Below are 18,971 nucleotides of genomic sequence, written 5' to 3' on the forward strand. Positions count from 1 at the left end.
GTTGAAATGGAAAAATAATGACTGTTGTCAAACAGGTTGTGTGAACGCAGCTCACTCACCTAACTTCAGCTGCAGCTGCAGACTGTCAGATTTTGGGTTGAAGGGTCTGGAGAACTCGATCCACATCTGGAAGGTCTGTCCTCTGCGGATGATCATCTTGTCGCTGAAGTAAGCGTCTGTGTGATGCTCGCGTCGGTTCGGCCCATCCTTGGATTTCAGGAGGTCGACGGAGTGAACCGTCAGAAGCATGTCTGTGAATGAGAGGAGAAACGTTTACATCTCCCTGAAAGCATCAAATCTCAGTGTTTTCCCAACAGTAGTGAACTCTTTTTTTATGCAAATGAACTGCATTAGAGTCTCACTCATCCTCTTCCTCCTCACCTGATGCCGACGGGGTCGCAGCTGCAGGAGCTCTGGCAGTGGGCCCTCCAGACATTTCTACAAGTAGGCTGAAGGATTGATAGAGAGAAAAAAAACAACAACAACTAAATATGTTAAATGCTCTTTCAATCAATCAATCAATCAATAAAAAAAATAAAATTATAAAATTAGATGAATAAATATATATTCTGTTTCTAATATTTTAATAAATTCTAACAAATAAATGAAACTTTGAACAAAAACTACACACACACACACACACACACACTGAAGGATTAGGTCCCAACCTATCCGATATGCAATTTCCTGACCGATCCTCTAACAGGAACGAGAAGAAAAGGTCAGACAAAATAGAAATTGACCAAGTGGTCCGAACTTGACTGAGCCAGGACGGTCACCGGGGGAAAGTACCTAAAACTTCTAACAACATCTATCCAAACAAGAGGTAATTATGCACTCGTTGATTGTGAGCTACTTGTGGATGATGAAGATGTAAATTGTGAGTTTTAGACCTTTATACCGGTATAGAAACGCAACAACACGCATGCATATAATAAAAATGAGATAAATTAAAAATTCTGAATAAATAAAAAAATTAACAAATACAATTCTAATAAATAAATAAAACAAAATATGTTAAATGTTTTTTCAATCAATCAACAGAAAATAGATATAAAAATCTTAATATTTATTCTGATTCTAATATTTTAAACAATTCTAATGAATGAATACAAATTTGAATAAAAATAATTTGTGTGTGCTTATAATAAAAATGTAATAAATAAATAAAAATCTGAATAAATAAAAATGTAATAAATGCAATTATAATAAAAACACAAATAGAACTTCTAATAAAATGCAAATGAAATACAAATGAATATTAAATAAATAAAAGGAATTTACTGAATTTTACTGCTTTTAATTATTTATTTAAATTTCAAATCCTTCTATTTAATATTAAACAAGATGTTAACAAATAAGTAAACAAGATTGAATAAATAAGATAGAATGAATGAATAAATGAATTAAAAATATTTAAAAATTATAAAATATAAATAAGGTTTGTAACTTTGGATAAAAGTTTGGAAAAAAGCAAATATTAATGTAAAATAAATATATTTAATTATTTATTTAAATTCCTCATCTTTGCATTTAATTCCAGGTTTACATTAGATTTGATCTTGAGTCATAAAATACTTGGTTCACCTACACTAGCAGAGGAAAGTTTGGACGTACTTGATTGAATGTAAGTTCATCAATTTTTAAACAAAATTTTGATCCGAAGGCTTCTGCTTACATGCTGTTTAAGTTTAATTTTCTAGACAAATATCAATTGTGCCTACATACGATTTCTTTAGTCAAGCCAGACAGAGAAGGAAGTGTTCCTAGAATGCACATTCAGCACTTTAAAGTTATTAACATATGGAACATTGTCATAGTAAAGAATCAGCAGATGCATTCAAACATCTAAATTGCTGGTTTTCAAATACTTCAACAAGTCTTCTACTGTTATGTTTCCTCAACGAAATGTCATGGCAAGGCCTGCTGACCAATAATTTGAACTCACGATTATCTCATGTAGAAATTCATATAGCAATTAATGACACTTAGAGCTGTGTTACACACTGCATGAAAGGTAATTTTCAAAAATCCATAATAGGGGCACTTTAAAAATAAAGGTTCCAAATAGGAATTTTCAGAGTGGTGTCATAGAACAGGGGTGTCAAACTCAGTTCCTGGAGGGCCGCAGCCCTGCAGAGTTTAGTTCCAACCCTGCTCCAACACACAAACCATGTAGTTTTCAAATAAGCCTAAAGGACTTGATTGGATCAGGTGTGTTTAATTAGGGTTGCATCTAAACTCTGCAGGGCTCTGGCCCTCCAGGAACTTTCCATTATGGAATGGAAAGATTCCATGGATGTTAAAGGTTCTTCAACGAATCCATGATGCCAATGAAGAACCTTTATTTTTAAGAGCATATAATAACTTTAATTTTTTAAATAATCAATAAATAGGTCTCAGTGTCAAGCATATTTAAATATAAATGCATATATTAAAATATATGGATCGAAGTTTAATGATGTTTTAAATTATCCTGTTTTGTAGTTTAAATAAGCTTAATCGGTTTTATATGAAGTATGTTAGAAATAATGTTGACAAATGCTGCAATGGCTCCCTATCAAACATCGGATAGATTTTAAAATCTTGTTAATTACTTATAAAGCCCTGAATGGTTTAGCTCCTCAGTACTTGAGCGAGCTCTTATCACATTATAGTCCTCCACGTCCACTGCGTTCTCAAAACTCTGGCCGTTTGATAATACCTAGAATATCAAAATCGACTGCGGACGGCAGATCCTCTTCCTATTTAGCACCCAAACTCTGGAACAATCTACCTAACATTGTTCGGGAGGCAGACACACTCTATTAGTTTAAATCTAGATTAAAGACCCATCTCTTTAGCCTGGCTTACACATAACACACTAATATGCTTCTATTATTCAAATCCGTTAAAGGATTGTTAGGCTGCATTAATTAGATCAACCGGAACTGGGAACACTCCCCATAACACACAATGTACTCGTTACATCGTAAGTAGAATGGCATCTACGCTAATATTTGTCTGTTTCTTTCCTATTCTGTTTCTCAGTCCGTATCCGGTCAGATGGTGGATCAGCACCAAGAGATGATGTCTACAGCCCTGATCGTCGGTGGAGACCAGGACGCCCGGATGACCCCCAGAGACATATCCCCAGCGAAAACCTCGATTAAAATACAATAAAACTAAAAATATAATAAAATACCTAACTACATAATACTACTATTGTCAGAAATTGCAACAAAATTAAAATAGAAATATAAACTTTTGAACTGCGGGTTTCATCTTGCCAGAGGAGAACTGGCCCCCCGACTGAGCCTGGTTTCTCCCAAGGTTTTTACTCCATTCTGTCTCAGAGGGAGTTTTGGTTCCTTGCCGCTGTCGCCTCTGGCTTTCTCAGTTGGGGAAACTTAATTTCTATCGATTATTGCCGATTTGATTGCACAGATACTATTTAAACTAAACTGAGCTAGACAATGACATCTCTGAATTCAATAATGAAATGCCTTTAACTGAAAATTGAGTGTTTAATCTTATCATTATACATTACTGACACTCTATCCTCCAATTTGATACTGTTAAGTGCTTTGACACAATCTGTATTGTTAAAAGCGCTATATAAATAAAGGTGACTTGACTTGACTTGACAAGGCTTATGATGACCTAAACACTGAAACGTTTACAGTTTTGTTCTCATCTATAAATTGTGAAGGTTTTTATAGAAGCCTGGTTTTACAACATGTTATTCCTAAAAAATGTATTAAAACTAATTGTTGATAGTTAGTTAGAAATGTTCTGTCACGGAGTGAAAATAAATATCCAAAATCCCTTCTATAAAAACATTTGACAATCAACAAAATGAAACAAAAAATTTGAACTTGGCTTTGTCCAATGTTCAGATTCATTTTCTGGAAATGCAAGTTAGTGCATATTGAACTACATAATGCCTTATTTGCATATACTTCAACATAGCATATGAGAAAACTAGCACATGATAAATTTAGCAATTCTTAATTTAAGATATTCACCTGTTGTTTTGCCTTAATGCAACAATGGTGGTATATATATTTTCACTATATTCATTTTTGAATAAACTTGAGCTGTTGATCAATTAAGCATAATGTTTATTATGAATTCTTAACAAAAAGTTATCATGAATGCAATATTTGTTACCTGTGTGTCGGTGAAGTTCAGGTGCTCTGACAGACCGTCTGGTGTTTGTTCTGGTGAATGTTTGGCATTGAAGCACCTGCTCGCGGCTTTTATTTAAGTGTGTGTTGACACTCCTCCTTCATTACGGCCGATGAACAACATTCATGACACTTACAATCCAGAAAAGTGGATCTCTTTCTTCTGTTATTGAATTGAAAATTTTCCAAGAAAAACAAATCATCATGAATCATGAGCATCAGAATCAGATCAAAATATATGAATCACAAAAAGCAATTAAGTCATACAAACGCCATGACAATGAACACATTTCTGCTGCCTGAAAGCAATTACAAATTTGATCAACAAGAATATAAACCTTAAAAATTGCATATTATTATGATTGTTTTTGTTGTTAAGCATGCAGAAATGTCAATATAATAATAATAATAATCTGTTTAACAAGAGTATAGGCATTATTATTATTGTTGTTGTCATTTCTGATGCCTTATAAATTTGAATACTACTCCTAATGTCATTTTAAATTTTAAATAATAATAATAATAATAATAGATTTGATTATTGTAAACAATAATAATTTTGTAAAAAATAAAAAAATAAAAAAATAATATATATATATTATATATATTATACGCGTTAACGCATTAATTAATTAACACCGGCAATTAGTTTATCATGCGTTAATGTACTTTTTATTTTGAAAGTCTGTTGCTCACTGCGTTTGAATACACATAGATAGACTGTAATAATACAACCGAATACAACACAAACCATGGGTCACAGGAGGGGTGGGATGTTTATCAGTAGGCTACTGGCTGCTTGGGATGAGCGTCATCACGCGTCTCAACCAATGAAAGCATTTGTTGTGTGCCTAAGAGAGCTACAGCGCGAAACAGAAAATATCTGGTGCAGACAGAAAAATGGAAAAAGGTACCGAAATCTTAAATGGACATTTTTATTTTAAACCTCTTCCACACGGTGGAGTTGATAGAACTAAAGCTATTTGTAACCACTGCAAAGCTGAATTGTCTTATCATCGGAGTACTTCGAGTCTGAAGTATCACTTAAATGCAAAAAAAAATGTTAACTGCTACTAACTTTTAACTGCTGTAAAAAAGCACTTTATTTGTTTAAAGTTTTGACAAACCAAATGTTATTGCACTTTTGTTCATACAGCAGTACTTTGAAAGAATAAAATTATGCAATACATTTCTTTTGATTTCATTATTGAATTTTGCGCATGCTGTGATTAATCGCAGAAAAATCATGTGATTAATCGCAATTAAAATATTTAATCGTTGCCCAGCACTAATATATATATATACACACACAGTGGGGCAAAAAAGTATTTAGTCAGCCACCAATTGTGCAAGTTCTCCCACTTAAAAAGATGAGAGAGACCTGTAATTTTCATCATAGGTATACCTCAACTATGAGAGACAAAATGGAAAAAAAAAATCCAGAAAATCAAATTTTTTAAAGAATTAATTGGTAAATTCCTCGGTAAAATAAGTATTTGGTCACCTGGAGCTGGGACCAAAGTAACAAAGGCTACCATCAGTAACACAATGCAGTGCCAGACGTGTCCCCCTGCTTAAGCCAGTACATGTCCGGCCCGTCTGAAGTTTGCTAGAGAGCATTTGGATGATCCAGAAGAGGATTGGGAGAATGTCATATGGTCAGATGAAACCAAAATATAACTTTTTGGTAAAATCTCAACTTGTCGTGTTTGGAGGAGAAAGAATGCTGAGTTGCATCCAAAGAACACCATACCTACTGTGAAGCATGGGGGTGGAAACATCATGCTTTGGGGCTGTTTTTCTGCAAAGGGACCAGGACGACTGATCCGTGTAAACGAAAGAATGAATGGGGCCATGTATCGTGAGATTTTGAGTGAAAACCTCCTTCCATCAGCAAGGGCACTGAAGATGAAACATGGCTGGGTCTTTCAGCATGACAATGATCCCAAACACACCGCCCGGGCAACGAAGGAGTGGCTTCGTAAGAAGCATTTCAAGGTCCTGGAGTGGCCTAGCCAGTCTCCAGATCTCAACCCCATCGAAAATCTTTGGAGGGAGTTGAAAGTCTGTGTTGCCCCGCGACAGCCCCAAAACATTACTGCTCTAGAGAAGATCTGCATGCAGGAATGGGCCAAAATACCAGCAACAGTGTGTGAAAACCTTGTGAAGACTTACAGAAAACGTTTGACCTCTGTCATTGCCAACAAAGGGTATATAACAAAGTATTGAGATTAAATTTTGTTATTGACCAAATACTTATTTTCCACCATAATTTGCAAATAAATTCTTTAAAAATCCTACAATGTGATTTTCTGGATTTTTTTTTCTCATTTTGTTTCTCATAGTTGAGGTATACCTATGATGAAAATTACAGACCTCTCTCATCTTTTTAAGTGGGAGAACTTGCACAATTGGTGGCTGACTAAATGCTTTTTTGCCCCACTGTATATATACTTATATATATATATATATATGACAGTTATTATTATTATTGCCATTTTTGAAGCCTTATAAATGCTAATGCTGTAATTGTAATAATAATAATAATAATAAGTATTTTAAGGCTTATATTCGTGTTAAAATTATTATTATTATTGTTATTACTGCTTTTTATTAATAATTTCTAAACATGGTAAAATGTTTTTTTTTTCATATCACTTATAAACTTTATTTTTCTTTTTTATAACAATTATTGTTGTTGTTTGTTTTTGTTTTTTACTAATGTTAATATTGACTTTATATCCACTTAAAAGTGAAGTACATTATTTCTGCTCCACTAGAGTCACTGTACAAAAATCACAGAGGTATGTACCATTTCACATATTTGTAGTATAAAATGGTGCATATTAAAGCCTAGATATATCTATATTGTGCATATCTAACCTTTTGAACCTTCACACCCAAATAACAAATGCACACATATAGACATATTAATATTAATTAAACATGCTTCCATAAAGCCCTCTGATGTTTTACATAAGGTGAAACAGAAGAAGAAAAACCTGACACATTTCACAAAAAAAGGAGGGATGATATTAGTATGAAGAAACAGAAAAGAGGTGTGTGTGTTCTCTCATTTTGCGTCATTATTGTCATCAGTCTGGTATAATAAGAGCTGAGTGTGTGTGAACGGGTGAGTCGATCTGGGTTATGCTGTCATATTCATTACACAGATGTTTATCAAACTCTTTCAGGCCAAATGATTGACCGCTTTACAAGTAACAAGCTACAGATGAGGTTTGCATATTAAAATAATACCATATCTGCATTCACCTTCTTCTCAATGCCAGTGGAGCAGAAGTACACAGTTGAATTGATTGTTATTGTAAAGAAAAGACAAGGAATTTCATTAAATGTAAAGTAAGATTAAAGAGTGAAACTAATTTACTGTCAAAGCCTTTGAACTTATTGTTTGACCACTTTTATCTGTTTTTATATAAATTTGTAGAAGTTTTAAAAACTTCAGCTGTTTTAAGAGGCATGCAGATCAAAACATGTTAAAACATTAAGAAATGTACTTTATAAAATAATAAATGGCTAAAAGCAATCAAATTGGTAAAGTGTCTGCTAAATTCATGAATGTAAATATAAAAGTTATTATAGACATAATAATTGTGTAAAAAACAAACAAACAATTTAAAAATAACTTCTCTTAAAGGCTATATCTGCCATTAAAGGCCATTAAAACTGGTGAAAAGAGGGGAACATATTTGGGTTACTTCCGGCTTCGCTACTGTTCGGACGCTCTTGCTTACTGCTCTGCACTTTGCTCCCTGTTTATGTAGTTTTCTCAGATTTTTCTAAGATTTTAACATCAGCAGATCATCACAGTGCTCAAACAATACAGTTTTGGCACAAACACCAAACTAAAGACTTTTTGGTACTGGAATAATACTACGAAAAATAAGACTCTTTGCCTCCCACTGCCAGGAGCTTACATTCCAGAGACGAGAAAACAGCTGCCGACAAACAGACGAAAAAGAAAATGCCTCTTGTGGAATCTACTTGCTGCATGAACTGCCACAGACTTCTACAAAGGATTGCGGTTCTTGAAACAAAGTTACTTGTTGGACTTCCAAAACAGGCGGAACACACAGCAGATCGTCATCATGGACCCCCTCAGCATACAGCCGGTGAGTCCTGTGAATCTAGTGAATCTCAACAGTTTATACCAAGTGTAGAGGAACAAGCTGAAACTGATCGACAGACTAATCGATGGCACAAACAGGGAGCGGGACCCAAAGGCACTCGAGGCATCAGATTGTCACGAATATCTGGTATCCTCTACCGCAGATATGGCTGTGACAAAGCTTGCAAACACTGGTATTCTACCACCCCCTATACATCTTGAGAACAGATTTGAAGCATTAATGAATGTGGGTGAGGAATCCCCAAAATGTGACTGAACATAGATCAGCCAGCAGCTAACATTGCTACTAACAGGCGCTCAAGGTCGAGCAGACAGCAGTATTCAGCTCAGAGCACCGCTGAGCCCAGAACTCTGATAGTGGGTGACTCTATTATCAGAAACATCAGTAGCAGGACTACAACTACATGCTGCTTTCCTCAAGCAACCGTCTCTGATGTGAACAGGGAACTAACATGTTTTCATGGATGCTTGGGCTGAATACATGGCTACAAAGAACCTGCAGTACAAAAGGAGTCAACTTCAATCTTTTCTGGGGCCATAGACAACTGTTTAAACTGGATGGCCTCCACCCAAACAATCTTGGTGCAAGAGTACTAAAGGACAATATCTGCTTCTCCCTCCATCATCCTTCAGTAGTGTGTGCCAATCCACTCAACCTGAATGGCACGCACACACCTGGACAGAGTATGAGTGACCGCAGGACTTCATATCTGCTTCCAAGTCATCATGTGGTTGAAGAATCCCACAAGGACACTGATAATGCCACGCAGCTACAATAAGCACTGCTCATGGAAACTATACCAGCCCTGCCCTCAGAGCTCATCACAGACAGACTGTGACGTACTACAACAGCTTCAAGACTCAGCACCCAAGGACGACTTTCTGGAAAACAGCCAGGGAAGCCAGGAAAACATATCACAGCCACCGGAAACACCAGAGCCAGAGCCCCGCTCACCAGACACATTATCCCTCTCTCCAGCATCTCCACTTCTAAGTTTCTCACATAAAATGGAGGAACTGGTGTATGCTGGGACCAAACTCTACCACTCTTTCGCTGCAAGCCCCCAGATATCAACAAAAAAACGGTGGGCCCCACAACCACCAAAGGGGCCCAGCTCAACCTCCTTCTCCTGTGAAAGCTCTCCGGCCACTGCCACAATACCAGGGCCCAAATCCTCTTACATATGCTGTAGGTGAACAAAAAAAAAAAATCGATAACAGCTCTCAGTGATATGTGTCGGGTCCCCGCTATGATAGCAGCAACTGTCACAAATATTTACAGAACAAGCGGGAACCCAGTGTGCCTGTAGCTTTCTCTATTTCTGTTTTATCACGTGATAGAAAGTCCAAAGCCTTCTCAAGCCGTACGGCTGACCCATCTAATCTGCGGCCTATTATGCATCAAACTAAGACTGCTGTAGGGACAAAATGTAATTCCATCAAGTTTTTTAAACATTCGCTCACTAAAAAATAAATCATTTCTGATTAATGATTTAATGACCACAAACAACCTGGATTTTATGTTTCTAAATGAAACATGGTTAGAAGACAGCTGCAGTGCAACAGTCCTCAATGAAACAGCTCCTCCTAACTTTAATTTTATGTGTCTGCAGGACTGGTAGGAGAGGTGGAGGTGTTTTTAAAGATTTAAAGATGTTTATCAATGCAAGGAAGTGTCATTTGGTCAGTATTTGTCTTTTGAATACCTAGGTATTGTGCTGAAAGGTGCACATTCTGTTTATCATTATTTACAGGTCTCCAAAATACTCTTCAGCCTTTATTGAAGAGTTCACAGAACTGTTATCAATGATTTTCTCAGAGTTTGACTGTTTTGCTATTGCAGGGGATTTTAATATTCACATAGATAATGCAGAAATCAAAACTACAAAATAAATTATAACTGTTTTAAACACTTTTGACCTGACTCAGGATGTGCATGGACCAACACACAATCGTGGACACACTCTAGATTTATTCATCAGTAGAGGTCTAAACATTTCATCCACTGTTATTAAGGATGTAGCACTATCTGATCACTTCTGTATTTTCTTTGATATAATGATCTCTGCTACCACTGAATCTAGATCTGTCTCTGTCAGAAAGAGATGCATTAACAAGAACACTAGTGTGCTATTTATGAAGGCTATATCTTTAACACCAAGCATTTCTGCAGACGCTGTTGATCTTCTCCTGGATTCATTTAACTCAAAAGTTAAGAATGTTATTGATGATATTGCTCCCGTGAAAGTCAGCAAGAAGACTGGCAGACAAAAAGCATCTTGGAGAAAATCAACAGCAGTACAGAGTATGAAAAGACAATGCAGAAAAGATGAGCGTAAGTGGCTGAAGACGAAACTTGACAGCCTTCATACTTTCATTGTGGAACTAGCAACAGCTAGACAGACCTTCTCAAACCTTATAAACAATAACTGAAACAACACTCGCACTCTTTTTGCTACTGTTAAGAGACTAACAACCCCCCCCCCCGCCATCTTTTCTTAGAAGATCAATAATATCAGAAAGGCGATTGGCACATCCTCAAGTCATGCAGAGGTCACACAGATTTGACCACAATTTCCAAAAAGAAGTGACTATGTCTGTTTTAGAAGCAACTGATAGCAAAATTTTGGAAGAACTAGTACAGCACCTTAAATCACCTTAAATGCTTTCCTGTAGCTCAAATAGTAGAGCATGGCGCTAGCAACGCCAAGATCATGGGTTTGATTCCCAGGGAAAGCAAGAGCTGATAAAATGTAAAAACTGTAACTTGAATGCAATGTAAGTCGCTTTGGATAAAAGCGTCTGCTAAATGCATAAATGTAAATGTAAATCATCAACCTGCTATCTTGACACACTTCCCACATCTTTTTTTTCAAAAGTGCCTGACTTTGAAGTGAAGAACGCCTCACTTCTTTCTGGGACTTTTCCAATGTAAGGATGAAAGAACCTCAGATACTTTGATCTCCTGAGAAACAGACAGTACAAACATGCACGGGCATCTTCGAGACAACCCACAGAGTAGAGGTGCAGGAAACTTCCATTTGTTTCTTCTTAAATCCCTTCACCCATCCTTCCTTCAACTCAGTCTGCTCAAAATGGTCAATAGTAGATTGTAATGTTCTACATTAATGCAAGTGATATTTACAGTCATGTTTGGTATCATTTGAATTGTCTCAGGGCGACTGGTACAATGGTCTCATTCTTATAAGAAGTAAACTAAAAGGTAATACAGATCCTAAGAGTTTAGAGATATTTTGCACACTGTAGAGGGCGGGTCAGTTCCCAGTGTCTTTCATGCAAATTACCATCTGTCCCAAAAGGTGATAACTCTGCTTGATCAATGCACATTCCAATTGTTAGTTCCTGTCTCCATTTCGGGGGATGTTGGTCTTGGTCTGAGGTACTTAAGGAAATGTGTACGCACGCTTCATATTATGTATTTTTCTCAATTCAGGTATGCATCTTACTCTTAGATTCATCTTTGAGATTTTGATATCTTGTATTGATTTGATATCTTTGAATTGGCTGTATAATTGGCATAATACATATTTACTTGACTGATAATAAATTGTTACATTTGATTTTAATTCTGATTTACTCTGTAATTATTGACTCTAGTAGATTATGTTGTATCCTTGTTACTAGGGGTGTGCGATACTGCAAATTTTGGTATCGATCCAATACCAAGTAAATACAGGGCAAGTATCGCCGATACTGATACCGATACCGATACTTTTTCATTTTTAATAACATGCATTTAAATGACCAATTACACTTTGAAAATTAACAATCACATGTTGATATGACTAAAATATTACATTCACCTTAAAGCTATGTGGATATTTGCATTGTTAGGCATTTTCCACCCATAGAAAAGAGTTATAAAGGGAAAAATTCGGTAAATTTAATGGGTCTGGCTTCCAGTCTAATCTGTTTCCAGCAATTTTAAACTGTACAAAACAGCTCGTTTTGCTGCTTGTAGTATTGCAAACTGGTGTTTCTTACCATATTATTTTAATTAATTGTCTTAATTATAAACACACACTGTGGATAGCACAAACAATTTTACCATTTATTGCACTGTTATTTTTCTCATGATTTCCCTACCGTGCCTAATGAAGTGGAAGTCTCGCACATACAGTCTATGAAAAAACTTACTTCCAAGTTGAAAAAGGTGAATAAGTTTGGTGATGTTGCCACAGTAGCGAATTTCTACCGTTCCATCTCTCGCTGTAGCCAATAATATCCGCTTGCGCTTGAGTCGCTGAGTCACGTGATGGCATAACAAAACACTAAAGCAGGGGAGGAGCAGTAATGTTTGCATACGAGACGTGAAAAGAGCGGTATATAAACACACAGACATGTCTATTCTTTGTTGAATGTATTAAGCAATATATTAAGTGTAGAGGAGAGGAAATTAACCTAAAGTATCGATCTAATCTCGCTAGTATCGATCCGATATCGATACCAACGTTGGTATCGATACTATCGATATTAAGATCGATTTGCCCACCCCTACTTGTTACCACATTTCCTGCGTCAGGTTAGTAACGGACTAAGATTCAGTTGAGATGGAGCATAGAGCACACCAACTGTATCTTTAGAGATCCGGCTAACACTTGGTATTAGTTACCAAGTTTATATTAGATACCAAGTGTACTTAGATTGTAAGGGCTAAAAGGGAATTTCCGTCTAGGTCAACTGAATGTTGTTTGACCAACCTAGATAGGGTGGGCCTAACCTCTGTTTATTGTAAAGTTATTCTAGCTAAGTGTACATGGGGAAACCATGGCATGGCCATACTAAAGCTACTATCAGGGAAAGTAATGTTGGTCGGCTTATATCTGTAGTAGTGGTCGTGACCTCTGACTAGAAATAATGTTGCTTTATTCAAGTGTGTACAAATCTATGAGGGCTAATTAAAGGTACTTTTAGAATGAGCAAGCATAGGAGCGGCCAACTAAAGTATTAGCCAATTACCTCTGTCTAATAACCAAGACTGATGAGAATGTGACCGTAAGATACGCTAACAGCTGAAGCGATATCTTTGAGCGACATGAGCACCCGAATGAACAAGTACAATAATGGTAAAGAGTTAACTAGAATAATCAAATGTCATAATAATAATAATAATTAGAAATGAACAAATAATCAATTGGCATTTCAATCTAAATTAGAGGTCATAATAAAATGGAGTCAGATTTGAAGTTAACCTAAATTTAATAACTTTGGGCGCTGAAAAGACCGAACATGCAGGAAACCTTCGTCCACGATTGGATACCGTCCTTGGACCAAATTCGTGGACCTTACACCAAACTCCCTGAAAACTGCAGTTGTTAAGCCCCTTCTGAAAAAGCGCAATCTTGATAACACCATATTGAGCAACTATAGACCAATATCAAATATTCCTTTCATAGGTAAGACTATTGAAAAGGTAGTTTTTAGTCAGCTGAACAACTACTTAAACTCAAATGGATACCTGGACAATTTTCAATCTGGTTTCCGAGTGCATCACAGCACAGAGACAGCACTCATTAAGATAATACATGATATTTGCTTTAATTCTGATTGTGGCAAAATATCAGTTTTGGTACTACTAGATCTTAGTGCTGCGTTTGACACTGTCGATCATAACATACTTCTAGAGAGACTGGAAAACTGGGTCGGACTTTCTGGGATGGTACTCAACTGGTTCAGGTCATACTTATAAGGGAGAGGTTATTATGTGAATATCAGTGGTGGAGGTAACGAATTACAACTACTCACGTTACTGTAATTGAGTAGTTTTTTTTCGGGTACTTGTACTTTTTTGAGTATGTTTTTAAAGCTGTACTTTTACTTGTACTTAAATACAAATTAAGCAAAATAATCTACTTCATTACTTTTAAAATCATAGTTCGTTACTGAGTACGCCCACAATTTGAATTGATATTCAAACCTTTCACGAAACTTCAGTAGCCAATAAAGATATCCGATCGTAAACGGATCAATAAAAGCCCTGATAACTGAACCGAGTCCCAGGAAAAGCCGCCGCTGCAGCAGGTGAAGAGCAGCTGATCGGACAGTGAGGGAGCACAGCGTGATTTATGATTGGAGAAACAAACTACATGGTAGCGTTATCATAAATATCTATATTTTGATATCGATATTTAACTATCTGACACGGTTCCATTACTCATTCTCCACAGTATCTACGGTATATACACCGATACACATCCTCTCAGACAGCGAGTTTGACACGCATCAGCCTCCTGTCAGTTACAGAGTCTGAATATCCGCGCGGGATTGCAGGTATTCCGCATAGTTTTAATCATTTCCACGCAAATGTGGCGAGCGCTTTATTGTACCATGAGAACAGTCACGTAGTCACAGAAAACTGGATGCGAGCTTTCAAATAGGCCTAATTTATACAAATGAACTGCTTGTCCTCTCACTCCGATATTGTGCGCAGACTGTGTGATATCGCGATCTCTCCGTGCTTTTAAAGTAGAAATTATTTCTCTTTGCTCCTAGATTAAACTTTGTCGAAAGTTATCAACCATTCAGAATAGATCCACGCCTGACCGATGGAAATGCTACTGGAGATTTTATTGTCTGTACGTGAAATGCACCAGAAAGTCTTCCAACAATCAAAGATGGACCTTTAAATTCTTTACAATGTAAGTTTATGCTAGAAATGTTTTGGAATGGGATATTTGTCTGATTTGTACATATAAATATCCTAGTCTGTCTAACTGCATCACTATATTGTACAGACATTATAGGTCAAAGCCATGTATCTAGCCAGTATCTAGCCTAAATAAATAGGCCTAAAATATATGGCTCTTAAATCACTGCTTATAAAAATGTAATGTTGTCATATTTCGAATAACTCAACTGAATTGAGGTCATTTTTTTTTTGTAAATTCAATTCAGTTTGAAATCAAATTTAAAATCAAGCGTCCTTGTGTTGTAAGCTTTTGCAACAAAGTTACCCTATTTTAAAGACACAAATACACAGAATGAGCAAATGTTTAAGATTTAAATTTTTGTAATGGTAATTGATCAATATTTATATGCATGTACATGAAGGCCTATATTAAAAGCTGTTCATCATATAAAGCGAATGTGTCTTTTTAGAAGACTTGGATTAAACTAGTTTCAAAGCTTGAAATAATGATTGCCTTGAAAAAATGGATGGACAATTTTTTTTTTTAAATATTAAAATATCTATATGGCAGTATACAGTATGTTGTAGTTTTGCCAATGGTATTGAAAATGATTAGTTGTCATGAAACAACTTTTTAATGCACATTACTAGTCTTGTGGTGAACAATCAAACCGTGCAATACACTGGGAAAAAAATTGTCTGCAGTCGTAATCTTTAATCAAAAACTGAAAAATTTGCTTCCGCTCTGGAATGGCGTTCTCGCTCTGATGACGTCAGTTTGATGGCTTGGGGAGAATCCTCTTGTTAAGTCGTGACGTAAGGACTGCTGTTTCTGGGTCCATGCCTCTACTTATTTCAATTAAGAATACTATCTCAACAACCATTTATGAGCACTATTTAATTAATATTACATATTTAAGCTAAGCATTTAAAAATTTGCTGTGCACACTACAGTCTCCGTGCTCACAGTGTCCCAGCTGTTCATGCCTTTATCACAAGCAGGGTGGATTATTGTAATGGTCTCCTCACCGGCCTTCCAAAGAAGTCCATTAGACAGCTGCAGCATTCTGACTAGAACCAGAAAATCTGAGCATATCGCACCAGTCCTCAGGTCTTACACTGGCTTCCAGTTACATTTAGGACTGATTTTAAAGTACTTTTACACGTTTATAAATCACTCAATGGCTTAGGACCTAAATACATTGCAGATATGCTCACTGAATATAAACCTAACAGACCACTCAGATCATTAGAATCAAGTCAGTTAGAAATACCAAGGGTTCACACAAAACAAGGGGAGTCCACTTTTAGCTATTATGCCACCCGCAGTTGGAACCAGCTTCCAGAAGAGATCAGATGTGCTAAAACATTAGCCGCATTTAAATCCAGACTCAAAACTCATCTGTTTAGCTGTGCATTTGTTGAATGAGCACTGTGCTACGTCCCAACTGACTACACTGTATTTTATGTATACTCATTTTTATTTCTTACTGTTCTAATTTCATTTTAAATTTTCATTTTTTTTTCTTTTATGATTATTTTAGGTATTTTACTATTTTACTTTTATGTAAAGCACTTTGAAAAAGAAAACCTTATTTTAATATAAAAAGATTAATGGCCATACTTTTGTTTAATAGAGTAATGTCTGATTAAACACACACCCACGTATTAGCATTTCCACAACTCAATGTCGGAGTCATTGAAGAACTTTAGAAATAAAGAATTATTAAGTCAAACTTCACTGAATGTGCAAATACACTTCATCTAGACGTCACACCTGAGCAGAATCAGCAGATGTCAAACAGTGATTCAGTACAGACACGCACTGAACTAAACACTCTTTCTGACACTCCTCGTTGATAAAAGAAACAGAAGTCACAAACATGTCATGCAGTTAAAGATTTTTCTTGTTTTTCACGCACTGACAAACTGACACACTCCAACCTGCATGATCTGACAAATTAATAAACGTATGATCATTTAAAGCTGGTTTTGTCCAACGATCCAGAGCACTTCTAATGCTTTTTTTTTTTTATGGAAGCCAGTTTCCACCACAGAATAAAATGAATTTTGGTAATTTTTTGAATCACACAATTCTGAGTTTATATCTCGCAATTCTGACTTAATTTCTCATAATTCTGAGTTTATATCTCACAATTGCACCAATTCTTTCATCGAAATATAAAATCACAAGTGAAAGAAAAAAGGTCAGAATCGCGAGTTTCTCTCAAATTCAATTGAGAATTGTGACAAATAGTCATAAGTGTGAGATATAAATTTGCAATTACGATAAAAAAGTCAGAATTGCAAGATATAAAAGTTTTTGTGAGAAATTAAGTTTTAATTAAGTTTAATTTTAATGTAAATTCAGAATTCTTAAAAAAGTCAGAATTGCAGGATACAATCTCGGAATTGAGATATTGTGATAAAAAATTGTGAGATACTGTCGTGGAACAAACAACGGTCGTAAAAACAAAGTCGTAAAATAAAACTCAAGAAACGGCCAGATGCCAAAATAAGACTTTCTTGAACACAGCAACAAAGCCAAGATGACGGCCGCCACATCTGAGTCTTTGTCTGTCCGGGCAGCCATACTTATACCTTGTTCTTCATACATACATTCATCATATTTGTTTGTGCCATCCTTGACATGTATTCTTGGAAGTCACCCAAAGTGCACTAGTTCACTCTAGTTCGTTGGCACTGCCCAATGGAAAGTACCACACTTGACCAGTAGGGGGCACTTAAGACTCTCAGCCTATATTAACCCAGGTGGAAAAGGCATAGTATTAAATGTATTAAAAATATATTTGAAATTCAAGTAGTATGTTTATAATACATTTGTATTCCCAACATGCTTATTTGAAGTGCATTAAAAATATACTGAATTGCATTCTAATATATTTCTAAAAAGTATACTTTAAGTACTTTTGTATTAAATATATGCTTAGTTATACTTCTAGGAAATATGCTAAACACAAGCATACTTATAATGTACTTCCAAAAAGTATACTAGAAATTATTTGGTAATAAATATATGCTTAGTTGCACTTTTAAGGAATATGCTAACCACCAGCATACTTTTAATATACTCCTAAAAAGTATAGTAGAAATACTATGTTAATAAATATATTCTTAGTTTCACTTTTAAGGAATATACTAAACTTAAGCATACTTTTAGTGACGCTTTAGTATATTTACAGAAAACACACTTATGTCACTCTTACTTAAAGTATATTTTATGTCTACTTTGTGTAAGAACAACAAAATGATTACACTTTTAGTGGGTTTTTAATGTACTTTATAACCATGTGTAGGCCTACTGCAATATATTTTAAATATTTATGCATTTATAATTTTAATATTTGGAAAAGTACGATATTTGAAAAAAACAAAAAACAACCAAAAAAAAAAAATTTTTACATTTACAATGTAAAAACGTTTGTCAACTATTATTAAGCATTGCAATACTTAAAATATGTTGTTTAATACTGTTTAATTATTTTTTTACTTAAAACCTTATGCTTTGGTTGATTAGGCTGTTGTCCATTACGTGATACATTAATTGTAATAAGCTACTACTGAAATTCCCACAAGGATTTCAACATCATATCTGAAATGCTTTAAAACATTCATTTATTTATTTATTTTTATTTTTTAAATCTTGCGTTTACTTGTGTTTAAATTCAAACAACACACTGACTAAACCTGATTGGTTCCAGAGCTATTGAACGGATCTGATTAGTTCGTATGATAATGAGCTCGCACCGGCAAGCTTTGTAAATCAAATATGATGTACGTGCAAATGTCCCTTGAATGTGAATGTCTAAATTTAAACAGCTATATTATATAGAGTGATCGTGTATCTTTAGAGCACTTGGAGGGAACCATGCAATTCATATGGATTACTTTGGCGATGTTATTTTTTTTTGCAATGAACTTTTTGAAACGTGAACATCTTTGGTGAATTGTCTTTCATCGGAGGGACATAAAGATTTCATTA

The 18,971-nt window shown here is 35.5% G+C and overlaps 1 protein-coding gene across 1 annotated transcript in view; it reads right to left on the reverse strand.

Annotated features, from left to right (window-relative positions):
* LOC131532295 (protein-glutamine gamma-glutamyltransferase K-like) overlaps positions 1-4,558 on the reverse strand; it is an 11,437-nt gene extending 6,879 nt beyond the window's left edge. The window contains exons 1-3 of the mRNA XM_058763814.1: positions 4,153-4,558; positions 382-449; positions 60-251 (exon numbers count right to left, since the gene is read on the reverse strand). Coding sequence (XP_058619797.1) covers positions 60-251; positions 382-436 — 247 coding nt within the window. The 5' untranslated portion in view covers positions 437-449; positions 4,153-4,558. The remainder of the gene's footprint in view (positions 1-59; positions 252-381; positions 450-4,152) is intronic.
* Between the last annotated feature and the right edge of the window lie 14,413 nt (positions 4,559-18,971).

Source organism: Onychostoma macrolepis, chromosome 23, assembly GCF_012432095.1.
Source record: "Onychostoma macrolepis isolate SWU-2019 chromosome 23, ASM1243209v1, whole genome shotgun sequence".
Taxonomy (NCBI): domain Eukaryota; kingdom Metazoa; phylum Chordata; class Actinopteri; order Cypriniformes; family Cyprinidae; genus Onychostoma; species Onychostoma macrolepis.